Source organism: Salvelinus sp. IW2-2015, linkage group LG6.2, assembly GCF_002910315.2.
Source record: "Salvelinus sp. IW2-2015 linkage group LG6.2, ASM291031v2, whole genome shotgun sequence".
NCBI classification, from domain to species: Eukaryota; Metazoa; Chordata; class Actinopteri; order Salmoniformes; family Salmonidae; genus Salvelinus; species Salvelinus sp. IW2-2015.
Window position 1 is genome coordinate 25,430,127 of NC_036846.1, and position 14,449 is coordinate 25,444,575.

The 14,449-nt window shown below is 37.1% G+C and overlaps 1 protein-coding gene across 1 annotated transcript in view; it reads left to right on the plus strand.

Annotated features, from left to right (window-relative positions):
* Positions 1–14,449, plus strand: part of LOC111966037 (protocadherin-11 X-linked) — a 206,197-nt gene that overhangs the window by 129,825 nt on the left and 61,923 nt on the right. The window contains exon 4 of the mRNA XM_070444173.1: positions 14,262–14,321. Within this exon, the coding sequence (XP_070300274.1) occupies positions 14,262–14,321 (60 nt within the window). The remainder of the gene's footprint in view (positions 1–14,261; positions 14,322–14,449) is intronic.

The window sequence follows — 14,449 nt, forward strand, 5'->3', positions numbered from 1 at the left end:
TCCAGACCTCTGACATTTCTTGCTAATATTTAATCTTTTCTTAATTCCTTTCTATGAATGTTTTTATTATTTGATCATGTCCACTACTGTACTGTTGAGCTAGAGGATAAAAACATTTAGTTACACCCAAGAAACATCTGCAAAAAGTGTGACGTAACCAATACGATTTGATTTGTTTTGAAATAGGTAGAGTAGACTAAAAGCACATCATTAGTACTGATAAATCCTATATCGTTTGGTACTGAAAAATCCTGCATCATTTAGTACTGATAAATCCTGCATCATTTTAGTACTGATACATTCCTGTATCATAGTATGATAAATCATATATCATTTAGTTACTGTTAAATCCTTTATTTATTTAAGTACTGCATACAACTCCTATATCATTTAGTACTGATACATCCTGTATCCATTTAGTACTGATACATCCGGTATATCACTTTAGTACTTGAGTAAATCCTATACTCGTAGTACTGATAAAGCGTATATCTTTCAGTACTGATACACTACTGTCATCATTTAGTACTGATACATTCTGTATCATTTAATACTGATAAATCCTATATCATTTTGATACTGTTAAATCCTCTATTAATTTATACTGTTAAATCCTATATTAATTTAGACTGATACCCATGTATCCATTCAGTTACTATAAATCCTATAATCGTTTACGTACTGATACATCCTGTATCATTAGTACTGATACATCCGCTATCATTTAGTACCTGATAAATCCATTATCATTTATACTATTAAATCCTTATCAGTTAGTACTGATAAATCCTATATCATTAGTACTGATACATCCTGTATCATTTAGTTATGATAAAATCCTAATCATTAGTAACTGATACATTCCTGTTTCCATTAGTACTGATAACTCCTATATCATTTCAGTACTGTTAATCCTACCTTATATTTGAGTACTAGTAAATCCGTAAGTAATTGATATACTGATACTCATGCTATCATTTAGTAACTGACACATCCTGTATAATTATTACTGAGACAATCCTATATCGCTTTAGTACTGATACATCCTATATCATTTAGTACTGCAATCCTTTATCATTTATACTGATTAAATCCTTTATCGTTTAGTAGTGCATATGATACATCCTGTATCATTTAGTACTGATACATCCTGTATCATTTAGTACTGATAAATTCTATATCATTTAGTACTATTAAATCTGGTATAATTTAGTACTGATAAATCTGGTATCATTTAGTACTGATACATCCTGTATCATTTAGTACTGATAAATCCTATATAATTTAGTACTGATACATCCTCTATCATTTAGTACTGATAAATCCTATATCATTTAGTACTGATAAATCCTATATAATTTAGTACTGATACATTCTGTATAATTTAGTACTGATACATTCTATATAATTTAGTACTGTTAAATCCTATATCATTTAGTACTGTTAAATCCTATATAATTTAGAACTGTTAAATCCTATATCATTTAGTACTGATAAATCCTATATCATTTAGTACTGATAAATCCTATGTCATTTAGTACTGATACGTCCTATAGGAAAACATTATAACTCCAAGAGCATTTACTCCCGAGTGGCGCAGCGGTCTAAGGCACTGCATCTCAGTGCTAGAGGCATCACTACAGACCCTGGTTCGATCCCAGGCTGTATCACAACCGGCCATGATCTGGAGTCCCATAAGGTGGCGCACAATTGGCTCAGCGTCATCCGGGTTAGGTGAGGGTTTGGCCGGGATAGGCCGGGATCACTGTAAAAAAAAAAAAACATTAAATAAAAAATGATCAGAAAATAATAATTATAAAAATACTGGACAGTCAGACAGGTATAAAGCTGAGGCACACACAACACTCATACAACTGTAATTTGAGTATATCTGGTATTTCAGGAATCCATTGCTGGTGAATCCTTTCATCGTAACAAAACAATATTCCAAAAAGACTTGTTTTTTGTGATTGTTCCATTCTTTATATTCACTTCCTGTCAGCGGCTCATGTCATTGTGTACAGTTCCCCCTGCAGTGGAATCCCATAGACAGCATTTTTTTTCTTCCTGCCTCAAATCAAAAACATTGAACTCACATGATCAAAGCCATTTGATAATCCTGGAACTAGAGCGTTGCTTTAATCCCAGTGAGAGAAAAAAGTTTTTTTTGTTTTTTTTTAAACAATGTACCGCGGTAAACACAAAAAATGTCAGAAAAAAAGTACATGGAATTGCAGTTGACTAAATGTAGCAACAGCAAGGCACTTTGTAGAGATAGCCAGGAAGTTAGCTGAACGGATAAAGCATCTCTGAGTATGTGCAGAGAATACCAGTGGTGCCCAATGGCCCCCACTCACCCGACATACCAATGTGTGCCTCCCCCCAAAAAAAGCCCCTGTCTGCTTGACACGGGGAGTGAATGGTGCTCTTGTTTTCAGGTTTGTAGGGAGTCTGCCTTGAACGTGAACAGCATGGGTTGTATCCTGCATGGGCTATGACGGCCTATGGAATGAAAACTAATGTAGTTCCCTAGCGTAGCTATTTCGCTACCTAGCACTGAAAGAAGAGAGTGAGTGCTAGGTCTTCTTCACCGAGATATTTTCTATTGCCGTCTATTAACCCCCTAGAGGAGATGTCTGTGCCCTGCAAAAAATCGAAACTGAACAAATACATAAATGCAATATGTAAAGTGTTTCATGAGCTGAAATAAAAGACGCCAAACATGTACATATGCACAAAAAGGCTTATTTCTCTTAGAATTTGCGCACACGTTTGTTGCTAAAATAATCCATCCAGCTGACAGGTGTGGCACATCAAGGACCTGATAAAACAGCATGATCATTACACAGGTGCACCTTGTACTGGGACAATAAAAGGCCACTCTAAAATGTGTAGATTTGTCACACAACACTAAGCCATAGATGTCAAAAAATGTTGAGGAAGTGTGTAATTGGCATGCTGACTGCAGCAATGTCCACCAGAGCTGTTGCAAAATCATTTAATGCTAATTTCTCTACCATAATCCTACTCCAACGTTGTTTTAGAGAATTTGGCAGTACGTCCAACTGGCCTCACAAGCGCAGACCACGTGTAACCACGACAACCCAGGACCTCCACATCCGGGCTTCTTCACCTGCAGGATATTCTGAGAGAGACCCAGACAGCTGATGGAACTGTGGGTTTGCATAACCTAAGAATCTTTGCACAAACCGTCAGAAACCTTCTCAGGGAAGCTCATCTATGTGATCGTCGTCCTCCCCAGAGTCTTGACCTGACTGCAGTTCGGTGTCATAACCGACTCAGTGGGCAAATGCTCACCTTCGATGTACACTAACACGCTGGAGAAGTGTGATCTTCACAGATGAATCCAAGTTTCAACTGTACTGGGGAGATGGCAGAAAGTGTGTATGGTGGCGTGTGGGCCAGCGGTTTGCTGATGTCAACGTTGTGAACAGAGTGCTCCATGGTGGAGGTGGGGTTATGGTTTGGGCAGGTATAAGCTACGGACAACGAAAACAATTGCATTTTATCGATGTCAATTTGATTGCACAGAGATACTGTGATGAGATCCTGAGGCCCATTGTCATGCCATTCATCCACCGCCATCACCTCATATTTCAGCATGATAATCCACAGCCCCACGTCGCACGGATCTGTATAAAATTCCTGGAAGCTGAAATTGTCCCAGTTCTTCAATGGCCTGCATACTCACCAGACATGTCACCCATTGAGCATGTTTGGGATGCTCTGGATCGTGTACAACAGCGTGTTCCAGTTACTGCCAATATCCAGTAACTTCTCACACCCATTGAAGAGGAGTGGGACAACATTCCACAGTCCACAATCAACAGCCTGATCAACTCTATGCGAAGGAGATGTGTTGTACTGCATGAGGAAAATGGTGGTCTCACCAGATACTGACTGGTTTTCTGATCCACGCCCCTACCTTTTTTGTGAAGGTATCTGTAGCCAACAGATGCATAAAAATATCTGTATTCCCAGTCATGTGAAATCAATAGCTTTGGGCCTAATGAATTTATTTCAATTGACTGATTTCCTTATATGAACTGTAACTTTTTTGAAATAAAATCTTTGAAATTGTTACATGTTGAGGTGATATTTTTGTTGAATGTAATTAGCATATTAAAACAATTCACAGCCAAAGCTGTCAGTTTTAGCTGTCATCCGCCGATGTCGTCCTTCTGCATCTACGGTGAAATGTGGCAGAGCTAGAGGAGTGTTTGTTAGACAATGAGACATCGAACAAAATCAGTCTTCTCATGAAAAACATCTATAGCGACCGAAAGGTGTGGCCTACTAACTCTCACAAACACGACGGTGTTCTCCCACCATCACAAGTGTCAGGAGACTCGTCTGAAGTCCGTACAGCCGATCTGCCAACTCCTGTCTGTAGTGTCCGAACAGTTTGGGCTACACACTAATATGACACCTCTATGGAAAGGTGAGCCCTCTGTGGTGAGTAAAGTAAGACATTAGGAGGCGGTGTAGATGTGAAGTTAAAGGTGTGAAGTAAAAAATATATTTTGTAAAATTGTTGCTATTGTGCTATAGCTAGAAAAGCTACTGTAATCTCCTCTACTGTAGTATTTTAGTCTACTCTACTGTAGTCTCCTCTACTGTAGTCTCCTCTACTCTAGTCTCTTCTAGTGTAGTCTCCTCTACTGTAGTCTCCTCTAATGTAGTCTCCTCTACTGTAATCTCCTCTACTATAGTCTCCTCTAGTGTAGTGTCCTCTACTGTAGTCTCATAGTCTCCCCTACTGTAGTCTTCTCTACTGTACTCTCATAGTCTCAACTACTGTAGTCTCCTCTACTGTAGTCTCATAGTTTCCTCTACTCTAGTCTCCTCTACTCTAGTCTCCTCTACTGTAGTCTCATAGTGTCCCCTACTGTATTTTCTTCTACTGTAGTCTCATAGTCTCCTCTACTGTAGTCTCCTATATCTAGTCTCCTCTACTGTAGTCTCCTCTGCTCTAGTCAAGGGGCTACTGTAGTCATCTCTACTATAGTCTCCTTAGTTTTTCCTCTACTTGAGACTCTCTACTGTAGTCTCCTCTACTGTAGTCCTCCTTCTATCTAGTCTCCTCTACTGTAGTCTCCTCTATCTTAGTCTCCTCTATCTGTATCTCCTTATCTAGGTGTCCTCTACTTAGTTCCTCTACTTAGTCTCTCTATCTAGTTCTAGTCCCCTCTACTGTAGTCTCCTCTGCTCTAGCAAGTCTACTGTAGTCGTCTCTACTATAGTCTCCTCCACCCGTAGTCTCCTAGTCCCTCTACTGTAGTTCCTCTCTCTACTGTTAGTTTCTCCTCTACTGTAGTCTCCTCTACTGTAGCTCTCTACGTAGGCTACTCGTTCTACTGTAGTCTCCGGTGTCTACTGTAGTCTCCTCTACTGTAGAACTCTCTCTACTGTAGTCTCCTCTACTGTAGTCTTCTCTACTGTAGTCTCCTAGTGTCCTCTACTGTAGTCTCCTCACTGTAAGGTACTCTTCTACTGTAGTCTCTCTACTGTATCTTCTCTACTTTAGTCTCCATTCCTTACTGTAGACTCTTCTACTGTAGTCTCCTCTACTGTAGTCTTCTCTACTGTAGTCTCCTAGTTTCCTCTACTGTAGTCTCCTCTACTGTAGTTTCCTCTACTGTAGTCTCCTCTACTGTAGTTTCCTCTACTGTAGTCTCCTCTACTGTAGTCTTCTCTACTGTAGTCTCCTAGTTTCCTCTACTGTAGTCTCCTCTACTGTAGTCTCCTAGTTTCCTCTACTGTAGTCTCCTCTACTGTATGGATAATGACGCTGGAGGGGATGGCTGCCATTTTCCGGCCTCCTAACCAACTGTGCTATTTTGTTTGTTTTTCCGAATTGTTTGTAACTTATTTTGTACATAATGTTGCTGCTACCGTCTCTTATGACCAAAAAGAGCTCCTGGAAATCCGAACAGCGAATAGTGTTATCAGTGTGAAGAAAAGACAGAGAAAAACGGGGAGGAGGGCGGGGTGCCAGTAGGTAAAGCACCATTACCCTCTGTATTATTGGCCAAAGTGCAATCATTTGAAAACAAACTGGATGATCTACGATTTCTAGAAACATACTGTCAAAACACATAGGATGAACTGGGACGTACAAACACATTTCTAGAAACATACTGTCAAAACACATAGGATGAACTGGGACGTACAAACACATTTCTAGAAACATACTGTCAAAACACATAGGATGAACTGGGACGTACAAACACATTTCTAGAAACATACTGTCACTATTTGACTTCAAAACAAAGCGATTGGGCTCTTTGATCTGGATAGCTAACATATACCAATACGCACAGCAGATATTTCCTGGGGCTGTAATGAGTGAGCTAATATATTTTAACAGGATTAACAGCATTCAAGTCACGTCGTTCTCTTAGCAGAACAAAACAATGGTGTTCATAGAATGCATGTTCATTTATTAAAGCTGCAGAGAAGCTTAATGTACATCCCAAATGGCACCCTATTTCATACAAAGCGCACTACTTTTGAACAGGGTCCTATGGGGCACTGGTCAAAAGTGGTGCATAACATAGGGAATTGGGTCTCATTTTGGGATGCACCCTAAATGTAATGCGTGCTTATCTCATCCATGAATATTTCATCAATAAACTAGACGCAATGCAGCTATCGGTGAATCTGTCTCTGAGTGTTAAAATGAAATCTGTGTTATGTGTTTTCATTATCTGAAATCTGAATACAATGGTTATGAGATTGATTTCAACGTAAATGTAATACCGTATAATTAAGGTTCTGACTGTCTAATCTACAAAATCACCCTCTGGTCTGGTGCACTGGTAGATCTGATAGGGAACACGTCACATTATCGACAAGCACAGCAAAGGTCCTTGGATTACACCAACCACATAATTATGTATTGTTCTAGTCCACAGCCAAGATCAATCAATCAATCAATCCTATTTTAATTGTCACATGCTTCGTAAACAACACATGTAGACGAACAGTAAAATACTTACTTACGGGCTCTTCCCAACAATGCCGAAAGGTGATTTTTGTTTTTGTGCGAGAAAAGTATACATGATCTGAAACACGAGTTGGGAGGAGTCGTGGTGACACTTCAATTGGTCACTAAACTACCCTGAAGTCCTGCCTTTACTAGAGACAACAGTATATTGCAGTATATACAGTATATATCTAGGATCGCTTTGAGTACCACTGTCATTTATTTAGTGCTTCCAAACACTGAAAAGCTGAGACTCTCATGATCGTGTACGTCTTATCTGTTTTGCTCTGTGACGTTCACAAGCCACACACGAGTGGTTAGAAGGTACATGGATCTTCTACATAGAAGATAATAGGAAATCCCAGGACATAGTGTCTATAATACTGTAAGGGGTTCTTCTACATAGAAGATAATAGGAAATCCCAGGACATAGTGTCTATAATACTGCAAGGGGTTCTTCTACATAGAAGACACTAGGACATCCCAGGACATAGTGTCTATAATACTGTAAGTGGTTCTTCTACATAGAAAATCATAGGAGGTACCAGAACATAGTGTCTATAATACTGTAATGAGCTCACTGTAACATAGTTGCTGTCAAAAACTCCAAACTCCCCAGTTGTTGCTGTTTGATATTAATTTCCCTCTGAGCAAACAACATTCTTATGAATACATTTTTATCATGTTTTTGCTTGGTGGACCTTATACATTTGTCAATAAAACTCATGAGTGCAAGTGTTTATGTCAAATTGTTTTGTATACTACTTGTAGCTCTGGTTGTCCTGAACATAAAACAGTAAAATACTTCAATGTGTGGCTAAATATGAGGGCAGATCAAGCAGATGAATAAAAGCAGTGAACCCTAGGTTTTTCACTGTGGGAATCCCTGGGACCATGCTTAATTGGGAATTCACACTGCGCCGTGGTGTATTCTCACTCCTAAAAGGGAACTGGGTCTGCTTTGGAGACGGGCTCAGCAGAGGCGATAGGCCTCGGTGTCTCCATGCACCTGTGGCAAAGCTGACATATCAAAGAGCTCCCCTTTGTCAGCCAGTAGTAAGTCTGTTTCTTACCTGATGGCAGAGAGATTAGAGCACTTTGCAGCCTATCGCTTCAAGCACCATGTGGAATTTTGTTTGAAGCGGCTAAGGAAACGCGGGGGTTAAGTTCTCAGGGACAGGGTAGCATCTCATGCAGAGAGTTCCTTAGACTGTCGCTATTTTCATGACATCCCGAGCCTTCTAAAGGGAAAATTGTCAATTTTGTGTCACAAACAGACTTACCTGGACAGAGATGTTATGTTGTGTAGAGACTCATACACTACAACAAAGTTTGTACGGAGAAGTATCACGCGCCAAAACCAATAACTGTAGCTGATATCTAGCTATTTTTAAGACTTGTTTAGTATTCCATTAATGTTGGAGAAGAAAATGGCTCTCAAACAGCATTCAGATTCTGACAAGTAGGAGACATTTAATTAGAGGTGACTAACGTCTTATTTTTACACATTACATTTTCATCGTACTGTAATATTACTCTTTCAAGGAGGTCCATTATCAATGTGAGGATGTGTCTTCCTGTTCCATGCAGATTGTGAACAGAACAATAATAGTATCTGCTTAAAGGTGTTAGACACTGATGACGTGCATTGAAAGGGGTTGCTGGCATCAACCTACCTACACAGTGTACTGTAGTTTAACCTTGCAACAGGACAGCGGATTCTCTTGACCTACATGGTGTGATGTACTGTAAGCTCTTCTCAGGTTACTGTAATGCATCACATTGTGTATATATACTATATATACTGTTTATCATATCTTAAACATACTGTATACTATATCATATTGTATATATATTGTATAATATATCATATTGTATACATACTGTATAATATATCACATTGTCTATATAGTATAACAAATCATATTGTATATATACTGTATATCATATTGTACACATAATGTATAATATATCATATTGTATACAGTATATACTGTATATACGGTATATCATATTGTATACACACTGTATAATATATGATATTGTATTTACAATGTATATCACGTTTTATACATATTGTATAATATAGCATATTGTATAATATATCAAATTGTATATATACTGTATATCATATTGTATACATATTGTATAATATATCKTATTGTATACATATTGTAAAATATATAATATTGTATTTATACTGTATAATATGTCATATTGTATATAGACGATATAATATATCATATTGGATATATACTATATACTATATCATATTGGACATATACTGTATATCACATTGTATATATAACATATATTTAGATTGTATATATACTGTATATATATAGTACATATTGTATAAATATACTATACATATAATATTGTATATATACTGTATATTTCGATTGTGTATATATACTGTATAATATATCATATGGTATTTACAATGTATATCACGTTTTATACATATTGTATAATATAGCATATTGTATAATATATCAAATTGTATATATACTGTATATCATATTGTATACGTATTGTATAATATATCATATTGTATACATATTGTAAAATATATCATATTGTATTTATACTGTATAATATGTCATATTTTATATAGACTATATAATATATCATATTGGACATATACTATATAATATATCATATTGGACATATACTGTATATCACATTGTATATATAACATATATTTAGATTGTATATATACTGTATATATATATTACATATTGTATAAATATACTATACATATAATTTTGTATATATACTGTATATTTCGATTGTGTATATATACTGTATAATATATCATATTGTATATATACTGTATTATATATCATATTGCATATATACTGTATAATATATAATATTGTGCGTACATACTGTATAATATATCATATTGCATATATACTGTATAATGTATAATATTGTATACATAGTATATTCTATATCATATTGTATTTATATCTCTATAATATAAAATATTGTATATATACTGTATAATATATAATATTGTATATGTACTGTATAATATATCATATTGTATATATACTGTATGTAGATCATATGCTGTGTCATATTGTATATATATATATATATATATATATATATATATATATATACTATATATATACTAGTGTATATATACTGTATATTTAGATTGTATATATACTGTATACTATATCATATTGTATATATACTGTATAATATATCATATGGAAATATACTGTATATTACATCATCATTGATATATACTGTATATTACATCATATTGGGTATATACTGTATAATATATCATATTGTGTATACATACTGTCTAATATATCATATTGTATATTTAATGTATAATATATCATAGTGCATACATACTGTGTAATATATCATATTATATAAATACTACATTCATTATCATATTGTATTTATATCTCTATAATATATAACATTGTATATATACTGTATAATATATTACATTTTATATATATATACTGTATAATATATCATATTGAGTATATACTGTATGTAGATCATATTCTATATTATATTGTATTTATATAAACTATATATATATACAATATTGTATATATACTGTATATTTAGACTATTTATAAACTGTATAATATATCATATTGTATTCATACTGTATAATATATCATATTGTATTTATACTGTATAATATATCATCAAATCAAATCAAATTTTATTAGTCACATACACATGGTTAGCAGATGTTAATGCGAGTGTAGCGAAATGCTTGTGCTTCTAGTTCCGACAATGCAGTAATAACCAACAAGTAATCTAACCTAACAATTCCACAACTACTACCTTATACACACACACAAGTGTAAAGGGATAAAGAATATGTACATAAAGATTATGATGAGTGGTGGTAAGAACGGCATGGCAAGATGCAGTAGATGGTATAGAGTACGGTATATACATATGAGATGAGTCTGTAGGGTATGTAAACATAAAGTGGCATAGTTTAAAGTGGCTAGTGGTACATGTATTACATAAGATGGCAAGATGCAGTAGATGATATAGAGTAAGTATATACATATGAGATGGGTAATGTAGGGTATGTAAACATTATATTAAGTGGCATTGTTTAAAGTGGCTAGTGGTACATTTTACATAATTTCCATCAATTCCCATTTTTAAAGTGGCTGAGTTGAGTCAGTATGTTGGCAGCGGCCGCTAATGTTAGTGTGGCTGTTTAACAGTCTGATGGCCTTGAGATAGAAGCTGTTTTTCAGTCTCTCGGTCCCTCTTTGATGCACCTGTACTGACCTCGCTTCTGGATGATAGGGGTGACAGGCAGTGGTTGGGTGGTTGTTGTCCTTGATGATCTTTATGGCCTTCCTGTGACATCGGGTGGTGTAGTGTCCTGGAGGCAGGTAGTTTGCCCCGGTGATGCGTTCTGCAGACCTCACTACCCTCTGGAGAGCCTTACGTTGTGGGGGAGCAGTTGCCGTACCAGGCGGTGATACAGCCGACAGGATGCTCTCGATTGTGCATCTGTAGAAGTTGTGAGTGCTTTTGGTGACAAGCCGAATTTCTTCAGCCTCCTGAGGTTGAAGAGCGCGCTGCTGGTTCAGTTTCAGTTTCAGTTCAGTTTCAGTTTATCATATTGTATTTATACTGTATAATATATCATATTGTATTTCTATGTATGATGTATTTGTATTTATACTGTAATAATATATATATTGTATTATATACTGTATTTACATATATTGATATATTGTATATTATATCTGTATATATATATTCATATTGTTTGCATGAAGCTCATGAAATAAGTGAAACTGTGTAGGGCATGTGTTCAAGAATTGAAAATTGGGAACTTATTGAGTTAATGAAGCCACTCCTCTCATACCTCCCATGCCAAAACACACACACACACAACAACAACACACACACAACCACACAACACCACACACACACACACCAACACACACACACACACCACACACACACACACACACAACACACACACACACAACACCACACTGCTTCTCCTCCCCTGCCTCCAAAAAATTGTCATTTATGTTCATTACCTGATATAGTAAAGTTCAGAATCTACCTTTGGGGGAAATTGTTTCAACTAATTCAGACAACCAAGCTTGCCATCGGCCTTAATATTGCATGAGCTGAGTGTTTGCGCTGTTTGCTGTGCAGTGAGTGAGCTGCTAACTGGGGTTTGTGTGTGTGTGTGTGTTGCTGGTGTGGTGTTGTGTGTGTGTGTGTGTGTGTGTGTGTGTGTTGTGGTGTGTGTGTGTGTGTGTGTGTGTTGTGTTGTGTGTGTGGTGTGTGTGTGTGTGTGGTGTGTGTGTGTGTGTGTGTGTGTGTGGTGGTGGCTCTTTCGCTCTCCATCAGCCCATAGTAGTTATTGTGTACAGCCAGTTCTGCTTTCTTCGTGATGAAATATGATGTTGGTAGTCTGGACAGTTAGTGTCTCTTCTTCCTGGTGATACATAAGGAAGGACATTAATGGTGTAAGGAGCATTAGGAAGTGCGTACCCCGGTTAACATATTGGATATGAGGGGCTAACAACTGACTGCCTCTGAAGGTAGCTCGTTAAGGTTAGGGAGGCTAGTTCTGTTGAAGCCTACTCCATTTCCATGTGTGGCTGCCTTTCCCTGTTGTGCGTGGTTCGTGTTGTTAGGTCTATATTCCCTGTTGTGAGTGGTTCCGTCGTTGTTTCGGCTTATATTCCCTGTTGTGAGTGGTTCTGTGTTGTTAGGCTCTATATTCCCTGTTGTGAGTGGGTTCCGTCGTTGTTAGGTCTATATTCGCCTGTTTGTGAGTGGTTCGTGTTGTAGGCTCTATATTTCCTGTTATGAGTGGTTCGTCGTTGTTAGGCTTATCTTCTGTTTGTGAGTGGTTGTGTTGTTAGGCTCTATAGTTCCCTGTTGGAGTGGTTCCGTCGTTGTTAGGCTCTATATTTGGTTGTGAGTGGTTTGCCGTGTTGTTTAGGCTCTATATTCTGTTGGGAGTGGTTCGTCGTTGTTAGGCTCTTATTTCTGTTGGGGTGGTTCCGTAGTTGTTAGGCTCTATATTCCCTGTTGTGAGTGGTTCCGTCGTTGTTAGGCTCTATATTCCCTGTTGTGAGTGGTTCCGTCGTTGTTAGGCTCTATATTCCCTGTTGTGAATGGTTCCGTCGTTGTTAGGCTCTATATTCTCTGTTGTGAGTGGTTCCGTCGTTGTCAGGCTCTATATTCCCTGTTGTGAGTGCAAAGGCATAGGTTTCCCTTGAACAATGGGGGGACAACAACATTTACTTCCTAGTGACTCTGAGGGAGGGAGAGGCACTGACTTTGCAAAGATCCAATCAATCCCAATGTCCTTTGTGAAAGTGTGCTACTGTGAATCTACATCCCACATATACATCATATTCTCTATTCAGTGCACTACTTTCGAGCAGGCCCCATATGTAGTGCACTAAATAGGGAATAGATTGCCATTTGGGACAGAGACTGAATGTGTGTATATGCAATTACACCCCACCATATCCTGTTGACAGTTTTTTTCATTTGTTCCTCAGGTCGTTTCAAGATGCATTTTTTTTATTTTTTTTGCTGCTGCAATTGTGCGTCTCGCATAATCACAAACAGCAGGACCATCTGTTGTTGGCTTGTCGACATACCTTAGCAGATTATTTTAATGCTGTTTTCTCGTATCTGAATAACGCATCACTGTATTAACAAAATGATAATCATCTGACTGTAAGGTTTGTGTTGTAAGTAGTAGATCCATGTGTTATGTGGAATCGACTGCTGAAAGGAGGTTTGTAAATCTTTCCAGAAAGGATAAAGGGAATAGAAAACATCATAACAAAATAACAACACATTATTATACCCTGAGAATAAAAAAAAGTAAGATTATATTCTCAAGATAAAGATTTACAGTACGACCATAGGCTACAGTGCAGTTTTATTCTCGGATTATGAAAAGGCTAAAACCATGCCCAGTGCTGTAGTAGGGTCACTTAAGCACGGTATGGTCGAGAGAATAACGGAGAGAAAATAAGCAGCATCTACTGTTTGTCCCAAATGGCATCCTTATTCCCTATATAGTGCACTACTTTTGACCTCATGCCTATGGGCCCTGGTCAAAAGTAGTGCACAATATAGGGAATAGAGTGTCATTTGGGACACAGACCCACTGTCACAAATACTGTTGTGTTGGAAATGGCCCTCCACAGTAAGCATGCTTCTGATAATGTGTTTTTCTATCTTGTAGAATCAGGGCCAGACACCAGAGAAGTCCTTCAGCTCAGTCGTATCTACTTGTCCCCATAAGGTAAGCTCTTCCTAGACCTATACAGGATACAGGATATTACTCTATATAAACCTATACAGGATACAGTATATTACTCTTTATAGACCAATACAGGATACAATATATTACTATATATAAACATATAAAGG